We start from the raw sequence: 22209 nt of genomic DNA on the forward strand, positions 1-22209 counted from the left end.
TGAAAATCCTGTAGAATATTAAGAAAGAAAGAGAGGGAGGGAGGGAGAGGTGAGGCAAGGGCATTGGGGGCAGCGGCACTTGCACAGGTGTAAGTCACCTCGGAAGAGCGGGGACAGGGCGCAAGGCCATCTGGTCAGGGCTCACCTTGGAAGGGCCAGTGAGCACAGTGCCGGGAGCAATAAACATTGAGAGTCTTGGGCGGGGTGGGTGGAGGCATTAAAATCTGAGCCCACAGGGGCTTTATGAAGCTTTGCCCATAGCAGGAGGGCAGCCTGGGACGCCGACCCCGGGGCGACAGGGCCACAAACTGCTTCCTGCCCCTGACCCACACCCCTTGCCTTCTCCTCCATTCTGTTCTCCACCCAGCAGTCTCCTCTCCAGGAAAACCGTCCCAGCTGCTCCAAAACACACTGCCTCACTCTCTGTGCTACTGCCTGCCCGATGCTGCTTCTATTGTGGTTTATCTCTTGCTCCATCGCAGTGATTAGCGCGAGTCCCTGACTGGGAGGACACGGAGGCAGGAACACGCCTTCTTTGCAGCCCGTGTTCACCACAGTGCATGGACCACGCAGCCCAAGAAGCTGACTGAGGAGATGCATCCTGAGTGAGGAAGGAGGGGGCAGTGAGATAATCCAGTGATCTTGGCAAACGTCAGTACCAGCGAGGGAATGTGAAACGTCATTGGAAAGCAGCAGAAGCTGCAAACATTTTATGCTGAAAATATTTTTCTAAACCTTTGCAATCTGATCCCCATAATTGTGCAATTTGTCTGCAACACAGACATCTCTGCTGGCCTATTGTATCGAATTCATGTGACTCAAATTAAAATACAATTGGGCAACTTCCCAGTGAATTTGATTAAAAAAGAACATTCGTGTGGATAGCCAACTTCCCAAGTAATTCTCTAATCCATATTGTGGTGTTTAGTTACAGCCTTAAGAGTTTTCAGGGGGAGTTCCCTGGCGGTCCAGTGGTTAGGACTTGGCGCTTTCACTGCAGGGGACCCAGGTTCGATCCCTGGTCGGGGAACTAAGATCCCGAAAGCCACGAGGCATGGCCGGAAAAAAAAAAAAAAGAGTTTTCAGGAGAAAAACTGTCTTGATGGTACCTAGAATTTCAAGCCAATTACTTCAACTTGAAATGACTGGCTTTGACATTCATTCAAATAACACTTCTGTGCATACACCAATGGTGACAGGTCCCAGGACAGAAAAATGAAATCAGTCATGGTTCCTGGTCTCCAGGAACTCAATGTTTACTGGGCAGAAGGGATTTGATAAAAGACTTCTATCACCAGCAATACGGCAGGCTAGATATCCTGAATACCCTCAGATTGAAGTGATTAATATGTTTAAAAAATATTTTTTAAATGCATTGCTGAGATGGCATGAGATTGAAAAAAAAAAATCCACTGAGGCCAAAACCTAAAGGAAAGCAGAAATCCTTGTTAGTGACAAAAATGTCTTTCTCCTTAGGCCAAACCCTGGAGTCCTGGCTTCTTCCCAGAGGGCTCTGTGGGACCCAAGGTGCAGAGTAGAGGGCTGTGTGGGACCCAAGGTGCAGGGGGAACACATTCTGGGGCAGAGCTCCCTGACCTTTCTCAGGTCTCGCTCTGGCCCAGAACCCAGCCCAGTGGGAAAGCCAGTGTAGTCCATTCTTAAAAAGCTAGAATGAGAAATAAATTTGCCCTGCAGAACAGGACAACAGGGAAAGTTGTCTTTCTCTACCTTGGTGCTGTGTGAAGGGGGGAGATTTGAAAACACAAGCCAGCTTTCATGTGTGTTTGTGGTGTGAATTTCTCCTAGTTGTATGGTTTGAAAAACCACAAGCTGGGATTTTAATTTTACTTGGTTTCCAGGTTGTTAGTGAGTTGGCAGAAGAAAAAGCAACTCCTCAATGGAAGAACTTACCTTCAACTGAGGCCTCAAGAATTTCTACAGGTAAAATTCCAAAGAGATTAGCTGTTTCACAGTAAAAGGAAGTAAGTAAGTAAATAAATAAATAAATAAATAAAATAAGGAAACAAGGTACCAGAAGTGAGAATTATAGACAGCGAAATAAAATCCTCAAAGACTTCAGAAATTAGAACTATCACACAAACATTATAAAATAACTGTTTAAAATGATTTGAAAATAAAAGAATCTAATAATGGATCAAAGAACAAAGAAAATTTTTAAATAACCAAGTAGAAGTTTTAGAAATGAAAAATATTATTGAAATTTTAAAATTAATGTACAGAATAAATAGATTAGATATTACTGTAGAGAGCATTCATTACTTGGAAGATAGAGCCAAAGAGTGTAATGTGTAGAGACAAAGAAAGAAAATATACTTAATAGTGAGATTAAGAGAATGAAGAATAGAATGAGAATTATGATGTGTATGTAATTGGAGTTCCAGATGGCTATAACAAGGAGAACAGGGATGAGATAAATTAGAAAAGATAATAGATATTAAATATTTTTAATTCTGTTCAAAGCTACCAATCTTCAGATCAATGAAGCTAGGTGGATCCTAAGAAAACTTAGAAAACAAAACTGGACAGACAAAAGTAAAATTGCAGAATTCAAAAGAAAAAAAGACCTTAAAAGCTGCCAGAAGGAAAAGATAGATCACCACAAAGGAAGGGCATTTAGACACAGGATCGATGTCTGTGTAGCAGCAAGAGAAGTCAAAAGTCAGGAAACCTCTCTCCAAGAGTCAAGAGCAAAATTGCCACTCTAGAATTCTTTGCCCTGAGTAACTGCCTTGTAAAATTGAGAGTCAAATGTACTTTAAGTATTCTTAGACTCAATTGGAAAGAGCAAACCACTTACATATTTTCATTAAAGGAAACCCCTAAAGTCAGAATTTAAAGAAGAAAAAAAAAAATCCCAAAGAGAACGTCTGAGATGCAGGAGTGTGGTAAGCAAAGACAGTAAACGAATACTGGCTCTATAAAACAATAATGGTAATGTCTGATTTGTAAGGAAAAATAATACTGAAATACTGGACAACAATGTAGATAAATTGGTCTTTATATTGTTGGGGAGGAGGGCAAAAAAGTTAATTAATTTCAGGCCTTGCTAGGTATGTAGGTGAAAAGTCTAGCGTAACTACTAAAAGAACACAGAGAGTGTATAACTCCTTGACATTGGTCTTGGTAATAATTTTTTAGATATGACACCAAAATCACAGGAAACAAAAGTAAAAATAAACAAATGGGACTATACAAAACTAAAAACTTTTTGCACAGCAAAGGAAATAAACAACAAAATGAAAAGGCATCCTAAAGAATGGGAGAAAATATTTGCAAATCATATATATGATAAGGAAATATGTAAGGAAACCCTACCAACTCAATAGCAAAAAACAAATAACCTAATTTTAAAATGGGCAAAGGACCTCAATTGGACATTTTCCCAATGAAGACATAGAAATGTCCGACAGGTACATTGACATCACTAATCATCCGGAATTCATCCGGGAAAAGGTACTTGACATCACTAATCATCCGGGAAATGCAAATTAAAACCACAGTGAGATACAACCTCACACCTGTTAGGATGGCTATTCTCAAAAATACAAATGATAAATGGTAGCCTGGGTGTGGAGTAAAGGGAATCCTTGTGTACTGTTGGTGGGAATGTAAATTGGTACAGCCCTTATGGAAAACAATATGGATTTTCCTCAAAAAATTAAAAAATAGAACTACCATATGATCCAGCAATTCCACTCCTGGGCATACATGTGAAGGAAATGAAGCCAGTATCTCAAAAAGATATCTGCACCTCCATGTTCATTGCAGCTTTATTCACAGTAGTCAAGATATGGAAACAACCTAAGCGCCTGTCGTCATATGAATGGATAAAGAAGATGTCAGATATAACGTAATGAAATATTATTCAGCCACGACAAAAAAGCAGATCCTGCCATTAGCAACAACAGGGCTCACCCTAGAGAACATTGTGCTGAGTGAAAGAAGACAGACAGAGAAAGACAAATACCGTATGATCTTACTTACATGTGGAATCTAAAATTAAAAAGAAAAGTTGAACTCATAGAAACGGAGAGTAGAATGATGGTTACCAGGGGTTGGGAGTTGGGGAGGTGGGCAGATGCTGGTCAAAGGGCACAAGCCTTCAGTTATAAGATGAATAAGTTCTGGGGATCTAATGACAGCACAGTGATTATAGTTCATACTGTATTGTATCCTTGAAATTGCTTAGAGAGCAGATTTTTTAATATTTTATTTTATTTACTTACTTTTAAATTTTTATTTTATGTTGGAGTATAGTTGATTAACAGTGTCGTGTTAGTTTGCTTAGAGAGTAGGTATTAAGCATTCTTACCACACACAAAGGAAACAATGTGAGGTGATGGAGGTGTTAATTAGCCTGATTGTGGTACTCACGTCACAAAATATGAATATGTCAAACCGTCAGGTTGTACACTTTAAAACACATACAATTTTATTTGTCAATTATAAGCCTCCATAAGGCAGGAGGGAAAATAAATAAATAATGTGATAAAAACAATACAATGAACTCAAAGAAAGAAGAAAGTTATATTGATAACGGAAGAAATCAATAAAATGAAAATAATAACAGATTTGATCAATAAAGCCAGACACATGCATTTTGAAAAGACCAGTTAAATAGACTAGTATTTGACAACCCAATTTAAGAAACAAGAGACAATATACAATAAATAACACTAGAAAGGAGAGGGTTCCATAACCATAGTCATCAAGGAGATAAGAAGTAATATCTTCAAGTGTATGTCAATAAACTTGAAAACCTAGATGAAATAATTATTTTAATGAAAAATACAATATAAAATATAGAAAATATGAAATGGTAAAATGGAGTCAAGAAGAAGCAGAGATCCTGATTAGAAGGGATTGGAAAGGACTGCTAAAATGATGGTTTGCCCAGTTATTCCTAACAAACCTTTAAGGAACAAATAATTCCTGTGATATATAAATGTTTCCAGAGCATAAAAAAAGAGGTAAACCTTCTAAACTCATTCTATAAGGCTAATGTAATCCTAACATCAAAACAAAATGGGACAGCTTAAATAAAAAACTTCATCTCAGAGACATAAAAATACTAAAATATTATCAAATCAAACACAGAAGTGCATTAAAAGGATCAATCTATCATGTCTATGAAGAGTTTATTGCAACAATGCCAAGATTTTTCAAAATTAGAAAATTTACTAAATTTTTTAAAAAAGGAAAGATCCACATGTAGCGGCTCCCACCCCCAACCCTACTGAAAAAAAACATCTAACAAGGGCTTCCCTGGTGGAGCAGTGGTTGAGAATCTGCCTGCTAATGCAGGGCACACGGATTTGAGCCCTGGTCTGGGAAGATCCCACATGCCGCGGAGCAACTAGGCCTGTGCGCCACAACTACTGAGCCTGCGCTTCTGGAGCCTGTGCTCCGCAACAACAGAGGCCGCGACAGTGAGAGGCCCGGGCACCGCGATGAAGAGTGGTCCCCACTTGCCGCAACTAGAGAAAGCCCTCGCACGGAAACGAAGACCCAACACAGCCAAAAATAAATAAATAAACAAATACTTTAAAAAAAAATCTAACAAAATTCAACACTAATTTCTGGAAATAGAAATCATGGGAGTAACTTGTCAGAATACCTGACAAACGGTATTCACTAGGAATCTCTGTCAACATCAGAATAATGGTGAAACGCCCTAAGCATTTCCGCGAGAACCAGAACAGGACTCTGGTGAAGGAAAGAAAAGAGGGTCTGAGCAGGAATGCAGCCGCCAGCACGGAGGTGCTCCAGGCACAGCTAGAAAATCTCAGCCCACTGACACCTGAGAAATGAATTTCTCTTTCACTGAAAGAGAAATGTCCGCAGGCGAGGCGGCCAGATCAAGGATCGACATACAAAAATTAACTGCAAATAATGGCCAATACAGCAAAGTCATGAAAAATTGGTCCATGTAAGGTAGAAACTAAAATACAAAATACCAATAAGAACTATGAAGAAAATGGTAAAACTTCACAGAAGGCTATGATAGATCTCATGAGTAAATGGAAATATACCATATGCCTGCACAAGAAGATTCAAATAGCAAATACATAGGTATTCTCCAAATTAATCTATAATAGTTCATGGAAACAAATAGAACGTTTGTCCTATTAAATATAAAAAAAAATACCATAAAGTGAAGTTTTTGTTTGTCTGTTTTTGCAGGAATAAATAAATGAATCAGTGGAAACTAATGGAGACATCCATGTATATATAAAAAAATGAGTATATAATAGAGTTGACATTCCATATGAGTGAGAAGGTAACGGATTATCCAATATTGGGTTGGGACAATTGACCATCCATTTGGGGAAATATTTGGTGAGAGTTAATATACACATTAAGTTTAAGTTCTAGGCACTTTTATATATTATCTCATTTGAACTTCATATTAACACTTTGAGGGACACGTATTATTACTCATTTTACAAATGAAAGAAATTGAGCCTCAGAGAGATGAAGAAAGTGCACGCAGGTCACACAGCTCCTAAGTACCAGAGCCCGAGGACAGGTCCTTCTGCCTCAGGACCTGTATTCTCCCACACCATATGGAATTTCAATTAACTCCCTACCCTAAACACCACAATAAATTCCAGATGGATAAAGCAGACATTGTTTTAAACGTAAAGAATATAGGAGAACATTTTATAGTCTTAGGGTGGAAAAGACTTTCTTAAGCAAAATGTAACCCTATAAAGACAAAAGTTCAGAGGTGATCTCAAAATGTAAAGGTTCCTATGACAGAAGATGACATAAACAAATATAAAATAACAATAACAGAATAGGAGAAAAATATCTGTACATAACGAAGCAATAGGAAAATGAATAATCTTCAAATAAATACAAATGGCCAATATACACCTGAAGAGTTGCAGAAAATAACTAGAAACAAAGAAAGTGCAAATTATATTTAAATACACATATATAAAATGTATGTATTATATAATAGGTATAAAATACGTAATATTTTAAGTATTTCAGATATAACCATGTATAATTATATTTTTTTTCTCAAAATGGGAAAACCTTTATTTGGTTACTATGCAATGGCACTAAAGGCAAGAGGAAGTAAGTATTCTCTTATACTGCTGGCGGAGATATAAAAGGGCACAGCTTTTTTTTTTTTTTTACAATTCAGTAGAAAGATAAAGTGTAAAATCTTCTCTGCTAAAAATCTCATTTCTTTGTATCTCTCATAGAGAAATACACATGTACGTGCACGATGAGATCAACACAAAGACATTCATCTTAGCATGATTTTCAAAAAAAGAAAGTTGAAACAATCTAAATACTGATCGTTAGAGGAGTGTATAAATAAATTATGGCATAGCCATAGGACATCACTATTTGCAGTAGTTAATTATACTGAATTAATCTCCATGTATTGACCGGGAAAGATCTCCAGGGCAAAGTGTTACATAGGAAAAAAATTAGCTAGCTGAAGTTCAATACATAGGATATGATCCCACTTATGTTAAAAACAAAGCAAAGCAGAACTGTATCTTTGCCTAGGCATTGTTCTGCCTGTCTACTGCTATGTAACAATCCACCCGCAGATGTGTTTGCCCGGGAACCTGTGACTCGGGCATAGCCGGTGGGGACAGCGCGACTCTGCTCACTTGGCATGGGGTGGGGGGCTGGGCTGGAATCGTCTGCAGGTTCTCACTCACACGCCTGGTGGTTGCACTGGCTACCAGCTGGGGCTCAGCTGAAGATACAGCAGGAACACCTGTCTCGAGGCGAAGCATCTGTGGGGAGGAGGGATCCGTCAGAAGCTGTGCTGCTGGTGCATCCCAGCCTTGAAGCTCTCACGGCACCATGTCTGCTGCACTCTCCTCGTGAGGGCGGGTGGGAAGGCTCATCCCGAGACCGGGGGAGGGAAACGAGACCGCATCTTTGATGGCAGGAGTGTGAGATCTGTGGTGTTAAAACCACTGTAGAGGAGTGTGTATAATTTCTAAGAAGAAGATCTGTAAAGCTAGATACTCACCAACAGTTGACAGCTGTTACCTTGGGGAGGTCAGTAGATTGGGAAGTGGAGGTCGTAGTAGATTTGGTTAGTATACAAACCCATCTTGAACCGGCTTAAGAACAAAAGGATTTTACTGACTCACGTAACTGGCCGTCCCAGGGGTTCGTGTGGCTTTGGAGGTTGAAACGCTGCCATCAGGCCACTATATTTCTCTCATTTTCCAGGCAGACTTTCTCCATGTGATGGGCGAGGCCACCTTGGAAGCCCCAGACCTAAATCCTCACAGGTTAGCTACTCCAATGGAAGGAGAAAAAGTAATCGTGCTTGTAGCTCCAGAAGAAAGTTCCAGGAAAGATGCGTAGTGATAGGCTTGGGGTACCTGCCCATTCTTACCTTCATCACTACGGCCAGCAGGTAGGGCATTTCAACTGGCCAGGCCCCTGTCACCTGCCCACCTCTTCAGCAGCTGCTTACTCTTCTGACTCTGACGTCCTTTGCTTTGGCATGTGGAGAATTTCCTTTCTTGTGTTTGCTCTTAAGGATGTAATAAAACTTTTTCCCTCCTGCACATTTCCTGCAGTTTTTTAGTGTTTGATCATATCGATCAGAAGCTCTTCGTGGCTCCCACAGATATTTGATTTTTATCGTCCACATTTTTATTTCTCGGGCTGACCTTCTGCTTTTTCTGCGCTTAAGGAATGTTGGCCTGACATCTACAATTGTCAAAAATTCCAAGTCGCCCCACCAACGAGGGGAACGTCCACCCTTGGTGATGCAACAGTCTTCTATCCCATGCACGCTTCAGTGCTGTGACTTTACCAGTAAGGCCAGAAGTGTCCTTCACTAGCTTCTTTCCTGTGCTGGATATTAGAAAATATAAATAAAATTGACATTAAGAGTCAGACTACAAAGGAACCTCATAGGAATAAAAGAGGAAATAAGGTGAGTAAATCTGTCCGTGTATTTTGCTTTCTCAAGGCAGTAGCCCCAGTAACTACCATAACGCTGTCACTTTAGGTTTTTGCTAGTATTATCAAATTTGTTCTTCTGTGGTCTATTCAGTTGTCATATTTTCCAAAAAGTAGGTTGCACTGCAAACTCAGTGGCAGGAATTATAACTTCACCTAAGATTTGCATCACACCAATATGCCCTGTCAGAGCTTAATAAAAATGATAATAGTGTGTCCTTTCTTTACATTGACCTTAAAGATCATTTTTGAACTATAGTGTAATATGGAATAACCCCCCAGCTATTTCACAGTTGTCCTCACACATTCTTTTCTTATCCTTCCCTTGTGCAGCTAAATCTAGTTTTCACTTTTGTTAATGTTCTTGAGTCTAGAAATAAGGCCTCAAAATTTGCGAAGTGAAATGCTCATTACTAGCCTTTCTCATTGAATGATGATCTGTGAAGTTCATCCTGGCGTATCCCTACCTTCAACTGACCGATATTTTAGGGCAGATCTTTGTGCCCTGAAAGTATTTCACTGTTGGTCAACTTCGGGTTTTTCCTGTTTATGGAGTAGATCTATGATTCAAGGAACCAAAAATATTTTGAAAATCGTGTATATTGACCATGGAATAATTATAACCCTCACCACCACCTAATTTTTACTTACCTTAAGATACAAATGATAATTTCCATCCGCTGAGCACGTCCCAACTATCGGGGAAAGAATGAAGCCAGATCCACTCTGGTTGCCATGGTGGCAGTATAATTATCCATTTTAAACATGGCATCCATCAGGGCAAGAAGAATTTTAAAAAGGGAAGGTTGACTCTAAACATAGTACCTGAATGTCAGAGCCAGACTTGCAGTAGCTCCCAGTCTAGCACACCATCTGCCCTGTTGGCCATAGTTGATGCCAAGTGGATCTGTCTCTACCTGGGCCAAACTGTTTCTCAAGTCACATGTGTGCTGCAGAGAGAAAGCCATGCTGCCTGCCCCCATTGCTGCTCTGGCTCCTGGATTTTCTGAGCCGTCCCTTCTCTCTGCCGTCTTTGCTTAAGGCATAGTCAATTACTGCTACTGGCAACCAAAAGATGCTTAAATACAATCATAGAGGAAATTTAAGTATTTATCAAGCAATTTGTTGTGCAAAATAAAATTTGGGAGACAGCAAACCATTTCTAAGCATCTTTGTAAATGGATAAATTGCTAATAAACCCTATGGACAATTATTGACACTTGATTTTATGAAATTTTATAATAGAAAGTATTCAGTGCATTGGGTAATCAAAATCTAACCAAATTCAATTTCTCAAATATCAATCATTTAGAAACATTGCATTTCTAATGGCTTATACATTTGTCCTAAAAATCTTTCCTCCACACAAACCAATTGAAATTCCATTTTAGGTGTGATTATAGAACATTTAGAACTTAGAGAAGAAAATGTCTTGTTTTTCTATGTCAGTTCTTGGATTCGTTATTTACTCAACACGTGTTCATTGAAGGCTGATGGCTTCCCACGGAGAGTGTCTAAGTGAGACCAGGCCACACGTGGAACAGCGTGGCACAGTGGGATGGGCCGCCCTGGAGTCACAACACCCAGATCTGGTCCAAGAGCCCCACCGCTGACTTGCTGAGTGACTATCATTCTGGGCCTCAGTTTCCTCACCTACACACAGAAGGGACTGAACTACTCTTCGCTCTACACTCAAATTCAACCAAGAGGTGAGTCAGCAAGAAGTTTACTGGGCTTTGATAGCTGCTGAAAATAAAAACTCTATTTCTCTACTTACTTCTGTGTTCTACAAAGAGAAACAATCATTTATAGAAAAGCAGCTGCAGACTTACTCAGGCAGGAGGAAAGAGGAAGTGGCCGCCTTATTCTAAGGCTGGACTTGACTGTTTCTCTCCAGCTGTAAGGAATCTCAATTTCATTTTTCAGAATACATCTGTTAACTAGAATAATCAACAACTGACCGGAAGTATTACTCCAGTCATTATTGGCACGGTGTTTAGCATTTGTAAGGTACTTGCACACCTTAGCTAGGCCGATCCTCCTGCCGTGGGATAGACATGCATTGTCGCTGGCCTGATTTTGTCTATGAGGACACTGGGCTGAGAAACCAACTTCTCGGAGGTCCGACTGTATGAGGTAAACTAGTCCCGATTCAAACCGTCCGACCTCACATCTCACGCTGAGGCCTGGATAGCACTCTGCCTCTGGTAAATTGCTTGAAATTTACTATGGGGCCAGACAGGAAATGCGCTAGGACAGCGCACTGCTTCACTGGAGGAAAGGCAGGTGCAGATGTTACACTTGGTAACACAGGTCCTTCATTCAGGTAAAAGCCCAGCAGTGCAGACCCCAGGCCGACTGCCCTGCACCCTGGGCTCCTATTCCAGCTCTAATCCTGGGCCCGGCAAGTTTCTCCTATCTTCTTCAGTTTTCTCAGTCATAAGTGGAAGGTAATTCTCTATGGCCCAGGGCAGCGAGGACAGAGGCAAGATCGCTGCGGCGTCAGTTAATATGGGCCAACGGTGCCAGGTCCTGACTGCCCGCGGGCGTCCTGGTGCAGGATGGCGGTAAGAGGACACAGGCTTTGCAGCCCAGTGAGGGGCGAGAGGCCTGTGAGAATCAGGTCCCCTCACCTGAGTTTTAGCATCCTCACCAGGAGGACTAACACCTTCGAGGCAGGGTTGTTATAAAGGTTTAACCTAAGTGTACAAATACCTACCGCAGTGCTAGCATGTGGCAGGCGGTGACTGGTGGCTCTTAATTTGTCAGCAGTGCTGACTCACTTTATTTAAAGTGGACCTGCTCAAACAAAAGCATTTTCTGGGTTAATAGGAACACTCGGGTTTAACGAAGTATTAAATGGTTCAAATCAAGATTTAACCTGTTACTCAGTTTGCAGTGACTTCTTCTCAAGTAAGGGTTTTAAATTGAGAAAGTATCAACCCCATTTTTTTGGAACAAAATCAGATAATACAAAGAATTTGAGGCAGGGAAAGAAAAGTGACCTAATGCTTTGTTTCATTTCAGTCAAAACATGTTGTCAACCTTTCTCGGGGGCCGGGGGACACAGCACGCTCCTGTTTGGTTTGTGAGGAAAACAACTGTTACGTTAAATATTCTGAAACAAAATCCCTCATAAAAACCTCCCGAGGCTATTTTGAGTCACGACACACCTTTTACCACTGTTATCTTCCGGAGCCTCCACACTCGTGTAGAATGAGGGTGATGAGGACACAAGTGCATCAAGAAAAGCTGCAGTTGACCAGCAATTTCTCCAGATTAAACGAATCCAGAAGTCTACCTCCCAGACTGCCTAAAACCACCGGAACCAAGATGAAAGAGGAATGGGTCACAGGCTACAACAGAGAGGGAGGCAATTTCCATAAAATCTTGTTCTATACATGCCAGCGATTGCTAAGAGTCATAAATTACTTTAGACAGAACGATGGGGAAGGGCCAGACCCTCCTGCAGAAGCACATTACGTCTTTAAAAGTGCACAGACAGAAAGTTCATAATTTGCTTAGTGAAAGGTTTAATACCTTAATACATGTGACCTGGAACACTATATGAACATGATGTACAAAAGGATATTTCAAGTAAATACTTATTTTTTCTAAATAAGTATACAGTAAAAAAAAGAAAAAAGAAAAGAAGCATATAGTAATAATACAATGGATTTTGCTCTGGTAAATGCTTTATGACTTCAGCAATTGCACCCACAGATGGTCTCGGGTACCGAGACCACACCACAACGTGCAAGTTGCTGGAGGGCACGTCTCTGTGGGCGACCCGTGGGTCCTGTCACGGCGGTATTCCTTCTCAGGACCCCGAAGGTACCCTCTTCTGAGCACCCCGTGCCCCAGGTACACCATGCCGTGGCTGCCCGATATGGAGTGGTTGAGTGAACTGAGTTGCCTTGTCCCAGTTTAAAATAAAGTATGTTCTAATGGAAACATTTTAGACCCTTTATCTGGACTGTAATAACTTGGTTGTTAAACATAAGCAACTGGTGGTTAGCAGAGGTGGTGGGTGCATGAAATGGGTGAAGAGGGTCAAAAAGTACAAACTTCCAGTTATAAATAAGTCATGGGATCCAGTGTACAGCATGGTGACTATAGGTAATAATACTGTATTGCATATTTGAAAGTTAAGAAAGTAAATCTTAAAAAGTCCTTATCACAAGATTTAAAAAAATTATAACTGTGTGGTGACAGGTGTCAACTAGACTTAGTGGTGATAATTTTGCAATATATACAAATATCCAATCATTATGTTGTACACCTGAAACATAATTAACATTTAATGTTATGTCGATTATACCTCCATAAAAATGTTTAAATCAAAAAAACCAAAAAGCAAATAAACAAAAGCAACTGTTCTACATTAGATAGCTTTTCACTAACCTACATAAATACAAAAAGAATTCAATCCCATTTTCCGCACTCCCCGAGGGTTACCTGGATCTTTCGGTTTTATCTTATCACTTACCTGGTGAAAAGGTTCTAAGCACTTATCTGTGACTTTTTATCCAGTGTCCACTGGAATTAATCAAAGTGATTTAAAAGACAGCTAAATCTAACAAACTCTGCCTCTGTAACACTCCACATTTTAAAAAGAAAACATGGCTAGCCATTTGTCCTTACTGGAAACTTCATCAAAGGTAGGGAAAAAAGACCCAGCATTAGATTAACTCTATGCCAGTGTCTTACTTCAGCTCATTTAGTTCTCGGAACCACCCTAAATGAAACATATAGTTGATTCTTGAACACCACAGAGGTTAGGGGCGCTGACCCCAGGGCAGTGGAAAATTCGAGTATAACTTAGAGTCGGCCCTCCGTCCCCGCAGTTCCTCTGTATCTGGGGTTCAGAGTCCATGGATTCAACCAAGTGCAGATCGTGGAGTACTGCAGTGTTTACTTTTGAAAAGAACCCGCGTGTAAGTGGGCCCATGCAGTTCAAACCTATGCTGATCAAGGGTGAACTCTATTTTAAAAGTGAAGAACCATGATCACGGGTTAGGCAATTTATTCAATACCTAAGCCTTAAGGGACAAAGATGGAGTTTGGACATAGCAAGTTTTGGCCCCTGTGCCTGTCTCTCTCCAGTAGAGCTGTCTACACCGAAACTGAATAAACATGAAGAAATCCAGTATTAGCAAATATGTTCTCTTCAATTTTCTCTTCCATAACTTAACTTTCATCATTAGCTCTAATTAAAATAGAAGTGGAAAACTAGCAAATAGAACTGTTTTCAATATAGTTAATTTATACAAGCAAAGATTGGTTTAAATTGCTCTTCTCGCCATTGGACTGTCATTGACTATTTTAGTTAACTTATTTTCATCTAGTAAACTTCCTAATTTTTATTTGTCTAGGTAAAGCTTATCAAATTTAAACACTTAAGATTCTTAAACGTTTGGGAGTTTTGCTGGAAAGCAAATGCCCATTTGTAGGTATTGATATGCAAACAGTTCACGTTTTAATGTGTGATCAACTACAATGCGCATTTCTCTACCAAACAGCCCTCTGTACTGGAAATTCAATGTGAAAGTTAGGGAGTTATGTCTGGCACAAAAAAAGTTCTCATTAATTGCTTACCAAATGAAGTCAACAATCAAAAAACAACTTATGGTTTTACGTGTAATAAACACATGCCATACACGTGCTCAGATGCTACAGTGGTTCCTTGATTCTTCCTTGTGGTAGCTTCAGGTACTCAGCAGACTACGGAGAGAAACTGTTCTCTCCAATACAGGGTTAAAGTGAACCATATATCACTTAGAAAGAAAAATTCCATTGACCCTTTCAATATGTGGGCAGTGAAGGATGCCAATTACCACGCAAGAAGTCAGTCTAAATCAGAGGTCAGCACAGTTCTTCGATTGGGCCAGAAAGTAAATAATTTCAGCTTTGTGGCTCGTATGGCCTGTGTCCCAACCACTCAACTCTGACGCTGTACCAAAGCGGCCACACACAATGCGCTAGTGAATGAGCCTGGCTGTGTCAATAAACTTTATTTACGGACACTAAAACTTGAATTTCATATAATTTTCATATGTCACGAAATTGGATTCTCATGTTGATTTTTTTTTTTTTTTTTTAACCATTTAACAATGTTAAGATCATTCTTGGCTCACACACCATACAAAAGCAGGTGGTGGGCTGTATTTGGTCTGTGGGCAGTAATTTCCCCACCCCTGCTCTAAACATATACTCTGTTTTAACACTTATTTTTTGCTGGCAATTAGATAACTTCTACTTCATTATTAAGTGAGAACAATAATACAAAATTTGCTTAAGGCTTTGTCTAAGCTGCTGGCGTACACATTTTTAAGACAAAAAGTTAACACTTACTTATGTCAAGATTAAATATACCGGTAGATGAACAAACTGGCCGAGTTGCATTTATTTCTTGATGTCAAGTCTATATGGCTCTCATGCACACAACGGCAACTGGCTGCACTTCTGACTCTAATACAGCGAGTGCAAGTTCACTTGAAAATGCACATTTGTACATCTTATGTAAGCTAAAGACAGCTACACTAGTATTTGTTGATAGCAAAAGCGTGATCTGAAGCTCCAGGACTGGACCACTCCTGTTTGGTTTAATAAAAAAATGTACCCAATCATTAAAAATGGCCATTTGGGGAACGGGCCAGCATATAAAACGTTTGTCAGGTAAAATGTAACCATTTAGCTTTTTTAAAAAATGATTTTCAAACTTTAAACCTTTCTATTGAATTGTTACATGGATATACACTATTATAGCAAGAAACAAATTTGCTATGGGTTATATTTTCAGCAACTTGGCTAACTTTTTAAAAATCTGTTCGTGAAGTAATAACATTTTTAAAAAAATAAAATAGTAGCTAAGTGAAATTTCTTCTTTCCACATTTAATGTGTTCGGTTGCTTCCAAGTCACCCCCGACTCCCAAAAACAACAGAAACCAGAGACCCACTCGAGTGTTTAATTCAAACCTATATTTGCAGTTTCTAAAATGCTTATCCACAGACCACTCTCTCGTTACACATGTGCACCAAGGGAAAAGCAAAGAGAACCCCGGTCGTCCCTACGAGAGGAAGAGCTCCTCTTCCAACAGTCTTTAGAAGACTACACGTGCAGTCCCCGCGCCCGTCCAGGTGGCGATGCAATAAATACTCGGCTCGTCCTGCTCGCCTCGGGCCAGCCAGGCCCGCCACTACCTGTTGTAGGCCCGCTCCTTTTTGGACTTCTCCAGGGCCTTGTCCATGGTCTTCTCGTTCTCCCCTCGACATTTGGGGCAGTACCACTTGCCCTTGGGTTTATGGTTCAGCCCCACGCAGGAGAAGTGGAACCACTCGATGGGGCACTCGTCATTGTCACAGCCGATCATCTCTCCATAGGAGACCTGATTGCACAGACAGTACGTGGGCTCGTTCGGGTCAATGGGAAGGTCCGCAGGGGATGCCTCCCTCTCGGCTTTGGCCTTGGAGCGTTTCTTCTTCTTGGAGGCCTTCGCCTTCTTCTCCTTAGGCGTTCCGGAGGTGATGTCATCATGGTCGTGATTATTAGCTGCGTTTTCCCGATTCTCGTTGTTGCGCTGTCGCCGGGACCGCTTGCTGTTAGGCTTTTCTGCCTGCGCGACTGTCTCAGTTTTTGATTTATCCTGGCCAGCTTTGCTGTGGCCAGTGGTGTCACTGACCTCTTGATGTGCCTCAAAGAGTTCCACGTGACTGTCCACCTGCCTGGCCCGGTTCTCCACCAGCTCTACCATCTGACTCACGATCTGGATCTTCTCGTCGCCCAGCTCCTGGCTCCGAATCAGCGCCCTCTGAATGCAGGGCAGCACCCTTCTCCTCTGGGCGCCGTCCGTCTCCCGCTTGAACTTCTCGTAATACTCATCCAGCTCCTGCAGGATTTCTGCAAAGGAAACAATAAGCGTTACACCCTCGCCATAAACCCTACCGAGGCTTTCGGTTCTCTGATCTACAAAAAAAGTAATTGTTAAGAGACAAAAAGGATCAATGAAAGGCTTCCTAGTATGAAAACTTGTAACCTGTAGGTCTCTCTGGCAGGCTTTTTTTTTTTTTTTTCCTGGTGAAAAAATCTTTAGAACTAAATACAAACATCAACACAGTTCCTATTTATCAAAGTGCCCCTCAAAGCTCCCCAAGGGACTCTGTGTGCATTCAGAGATTGGGTAACGAAAACTCCTTGGACAGGCACCTATGGGGAAAGTTCAAGTTTAGGTAAAGTGCTGAGGTCCAAACCTTTATTTTCTACAAAATTAATGATTATGTCCTACATTTCCATTGTTTCTATCCAAATATTTTTGTAATAATTTAAAGGCTATTATTTTAGCTATTTTAATGCACTGACATCTAGAATACCGGATTAAATTAGAGAACGTACATAAATACTACATAGTGACCCAGGGCCTCAGTTTATTGGTCACATCATTCCATCCCAGCACATACAGGAATATCTCTGTATTACCGTGTATTACTGAAAACAAGAATGGTTTGTCACAATAAGCCAGGCGACCCAGCCTTGCTTTAAAACAAACGTTGCAGATTTTACATTTCCATTTACTGCTTAAAACAATCACATCTGTATCTATAAAAGACAACAGATTTTAAAACATTATCAAAAACAAACAAAAACCCCTCAGTACTGAATGTAAATCTTCTTGGACAGGTTAGAAGACAGTGTATGTGATTTTAAAATGTAATTTGGCAAATGTAATTAGGCAATTTCTCAAGAAATAAAAGCTGTTAGATAATCTGATTGAAATAAGGAAAGTAAATATTCTTCCCAAGAATCTACTTAAATACACAGATAGAAATTCCCAGTTATTTTCCCTAAACAGTAACCATGAAATTAAATAGTATCAGATTTTTCTCCTGAAAACCTTTCATAGTCTCTTTTTTTTTTTTTTTAACCTTTTATTTATTTATTTATGGCTGTGCTGGGTCTTCGTTTCTGTGCGAGGGCTTTCTAGAGTTCTGGCAAGTGGGGGCCACTCTTCATCGTGGTGCGCGGGCCTCTCACTATCGCGGCCTCTCTTGCTGCGGAGCACAGGCTCCAGACGCGCAGGCTCAGTAGTTGTGGCTCACGGGCCCAGTTGCTCCGCGGCATGTGGGATCCTCCCAGACCAGGGCTCGAACCCGTGACCTCTGCATTGGCAGGCAGACTCCCAACCACTGCGCCACCAGGGAAGCCCCCAAAGTCTCTTAAAATAAGGCAATTCAACTCTCCAACTCGGAAGCTGCGGGAGGATACGGGTGGGGCGAGTATAAAATGTGACATAACCCCTTCCAGATCTTATATCCAATTAGCTATAAGGCATAAACCTCACACTAGAGTAAACATATGAACTTAGGCGAATACTACTTAAGCACATATTATTTTCCAGGCTACATTCTTCAACTGAAGATAGCGCTGAAGACACTTCCTAGAGGAACAATGCAGACTGTCTGCCCCCAGAAAGGAGGCATGCCATAGTCTCACGGGCTCTTGGAGTTATTATTCCCGAAAACAAACAGCTCTATTCAACTTATCCAAGTTCTATTTCACAGGTGCTAAAATATGAGTTTCTGCCATTTATTTTTTAAGTGGATTACACATTACAAAACGATATCAGTTGGTTTAATTAGTAACCAGATTTCTAAAGACAATGTTATCATTTCATAGAAAAGAGAACAATTCCATCATATTGCTAATTTAGTAGCATACAGCTTCTTCTACATCACAAGCAAGCTTACTGCCACGTGAAGCCCCGCTGTGGGAAAGAAACAAACACCCCATTACAAAATTACCAAGAAATAATTCTTTTACCTACACAACGGCATACATTTCTTCGATGCCCCAAGCGAAATACTCTTATCAACAAAGCCACTGAAGTACAAACATCTGTAAACAGGAACCCCTGTGCTAACTGGGGCGGCATCCTGTCAGCACACCTGGCTTCTTCAGCTTCATCAGCTCCAACCGCTGCTGACCCTTTTTTCTAAAAATGCTCCATACTGACACTATAGGAAAGCAATGGTACCATGGAAAGAATCTAAGGATTAAGCGAGACTGCAGACAAATTTAAACTGATCTGTCCAATTATTAGAAATGTTTTTTTTTTTTGTTTTACACAGGGATTGCGCTGAAGTTCTTTATGAAGTCTTCTTCCTTGGTGCGTGGGCATTTAAAAAAATAACACTTCAAAAATAGCTGAAAAATATTTTAAATTCAAAATAACCTCAAATATCATTGGTAAACTAATTATGATCCATCCTTATGAATTAATGTCCAGTTGATGCTTACTATGCAAACACTGTTAACCAAAGTTTGACTTGCAACCTAGGAGTTCTTTTAAAAATAAAGCCTTAATTTTTAGATTAGACTGTGCTGCGTATCTCAACACTTAAGTACCAAGTCCCAACCAAATGAGTTACGACTATTACCATGACGGATGTTAAGGCTCTGCAGCTCACTCGGCACTGGCTTCCACGAGAGCCGGGTAGGGTGCGGGTGGGACTGATTTTCTCCGAAGGAGCCAAGTACGCACTGTGCGTGTATTAACTCGACGGAAGATACGCCGGCTCTGAAGCGGTAAAACAGGCTGCCAGACAGTAAGGAAAGCTGTAAGAAAGCAACCTCAACGGTATACTGACGTGGACGCTCGAAAATTTTCAGGATGAACTTTTTGGTCTCCTTGAGATTTCCTAAAAATGCTAAGGAACGGTGCCGGTGACGACGAATTCCTCAAAGACTGGGAAACCCGTTAACTCTCCGCTTTAGTCATTCCACCACCCGAGCCGCCTCCGAGCTCAGCGCACACGGGACCCCCTCGGGGGCCGCCCGGCTCTCCCTGTCCTGGGTCACCGACTCACCAGGCCCGGGTCACTCACGCTTCCCCCGCTCCACGCGGCCGCACCCGCGGGTCCTCGGGGCCCGGGCGGGAGGCCCGACTGCGCCCTCGGCAGCCCCGGCAGCAAGGATTGCCGGCCTCGCCCTGTCCCCCGGGCGCCGCCATTGCTCCGCGACTGAAGTGACCAGGCTCACGTCCATGGGGGCGGGGCCAAGCCGGTCCCTGCCAATGGGGAGGTGACCAGCCGGCGGCACGCCGCGCCCCTGGAACCACTGCCTATGGGGATCGCCGGGCCGGAGGGCGGAGGCCATGCGGGGCACCAGTCACAACGCAGAACCAGAGACCACAGCCCGCCCTAGCTACACCAATGGCCAATGCGACGGCGGAGGCCGAGCGACCCGAAGACATTCAAATCAACTCGACCTCCTCCCTCCTCCCCGCCCCTCCACCAAAGAGAAAAAAGAAAGCAGCGGAAACAGAGACCCGTGCCAGTCACTGCGCAAGGCCCGCCCTCATCCGGCCCAGCAACCAATGGTTCAGCAGCGGACTGATAAGGACATTCCATGGGAGATGCCACGGCCAATTACAGGAGGCCGAGGCGGAACATTCGCAATATGCTAATAAGGCTCCTATAAAAGTCGCTGCGAAGCCGAGCCTCCAGTAGAGCGCGCAGGGGCGCCTTCCCCTTAGGGGCTTCGGTGCGCTGTGGGGCGCTTTCTGGCTTTCCACCTCCCCCCACTCTTCCGTTTGCCTGCTGCGCAGTCCTGTAAACATGGGTAAACTCCGAGTGACTATCCACGTTCCAAATACAGACCCCAATGCCGTGCCTGACCAGGAAGGAAAGTTTCCCCAACAGCCAGCAATTCCCAGCGGACCCGAACCCTCCGTCTCTCTCCGGCAGTCTGGGCAGCCGGGGCTGCAGAGAACGACCCACAGGTCCTCTCCCCTGCCATGTTCCTCTCCAAGCCGACAATAATTGCCTGCGCCCCCCGAGCACAGCACAGATGGGCGACTTCTTCGCCCCATCCTCCCTTCCCTGCCCTCCCCTTCCCCACTGCACACACGGAATAAAGCCCTGGCCCTCCGCAAACTACACCCGGCCGCGTCGCCCCTCGCAAGTCGGCCCTCACTCGGTGTCCAGGGCCGGGGACTGGGCGGGGGCGACTGGGGCTACACCACGCGGAGTACGGACCCCGGACTTTATGTAACACTCAGATTCAGGACTGGGTGAAGGTGGTTCCGGGGATAGCGAGCAGGGCCGGGGGACCCCTCGTCCGCAGCGCCCTCCCAGCAGCCCTGCGCGCAGCCCCGTCCCTGCGCCCCTCAGCCTAGCGACCGCGGCACATCCCTCCCTCGGCGCTGTAGCCTGCGCCCCCTGCGCCCCCTGCGCCCCCTCCCCCGCAGCACCCCGCCTCGTCACTTCACTACAAAGAGCGCTTTGCTCGCGCAGCCTGGCGTTGAGACCTCTCGTTCCTCCTTCCTCCTCCGTGTCCGGGCTTCGCGCACAAGGACCTTGGCAAATCAAAGACGCTCCAAACCTTTTGTTTCTGCCGGCGAGGGCCCCGCCGCGGGCTCGCGGCTCTCCAGGAGGGGAGCAGGACGGCCCGCGGCCCCGCGGCGCGCCGCGACCGGCGGGGATGGAGCAGCCGCCCCCGCCCATCCATCCCGCCGTACCTTGGTATTTCGCGTCGATCTCCCGCATCAGAGAGACGTTTCTCTGCAGATCGAAAGGCAGAGACTCGATGGAGTCCAGGTAGTCCTCCACATAGTTCACCAGGTGGATCTGCTCCCCGTTGGCAGGGCTCAACATGGTTCACCGAGGTCCCCGGCGACTACGCGCGGCTTTCCGCTTCCTCCGGCCCCCGCCCCCTCGGAGCCCAGCGCTGCAAAATGCAAGGCTCCCGCCCGCCGGCGCCCCCCCTCCGGCCGGCCCCGCGCCGCTACATCTGCGAGCCGCGCTGCCTGGGCCCGGGGACCGGCGCCTGGCGGGCCGGACCGGCGCTCGGCGGCCTCAGGCGCGGGGCGGGCGCAGGCGGGCGTGCGGGCGCGCACCCCAGCGCAGGGGCAGGGGCCGGGGCCGAGCGAGCGCGGGAAGGGGCGCGCGCCGCCCGCCGCGCCGCACTTGTCCAACGTGGAAAACCCAAATACCAGTTTCAAACACTTGGGAAACATTCGGCCCCCCCAGCACCGCGCATGCGCCCCGGCCCCTCCGCCCCCCTCCCCCGTGGGCCCCGCCCCCACCGCATTCATGCCCCTCAACAACCCCGCCGCCCGGGGGTGTGGGTTTGTCTGTCACTTTTGCTCGGGCGGGGGTCGCGGGGGCAAGGGGCGGCGGGCGAAGCGCAAACTTTACTAGGAGTTTCGCACTGGTAGGCGGAGCGCGTCGGG

At 43.8% G+C, this 22209-nt stretch overlaps 1 protein-coding gene across 7 annotated transcripts; it reads right to left on the minus strand.

Moving 5' to 3' along the window:
* Positions 1-15939: 15939 nt before the first annotated feature.
* On the minus strand, positions 15940-21966 carry ING1 (inhibitor of growth family member 1). Of its 7 annotated transcripts, none has more exons than XM_082435295.1 (3): positions 21496-21653; positions 19415-19572; positions 15940-16880 (listed from the first exon to the last, which is right to left on the minus strand). In XM_082435295.1, exon 3 carries the CDS (start codon positions 16732-16734, stop codon positions 16180-16182), a length of 555 nt encoding a protein of 184 aa, XP_082291421.1. In that variant the 5' UTR covers positions 16735-16880; positions 19415-19572; positions 21496-21653; the 3' UTR covers positions 15940-16179. The 7 variants fall into 7 exon arrangements, with proteins under 7 accessions (XP_082291421.1, XP_082291419.1, XP_082291418.1 ...); XM_082435293.1 differs by lacking the exons at positions 19415-19572; positions 21496-21653 and adding exons at positions 18798-18991; positions 19844-19978; XM_082435292.1 differs by lacking the exon at positions 21496-21653 and adding an exon at positions 18798-18991.
* Between the last annotated feature and the right edge of the window lie 243 nt (positions 21967-22209).

The sequence above is a fragment of the Balaenoptera physalus genome (genome assembly GCF_965194825.1).
Source record: "Balaenoptera physalus genome assembly, chromosome: 18".
Lineage (NCBI taxonomy): Eukaryota > Metazoa > Chordata > Mammalia > Artiodactyla > Balaenopteridae > Balaenoptera > Balaenoptera physalus.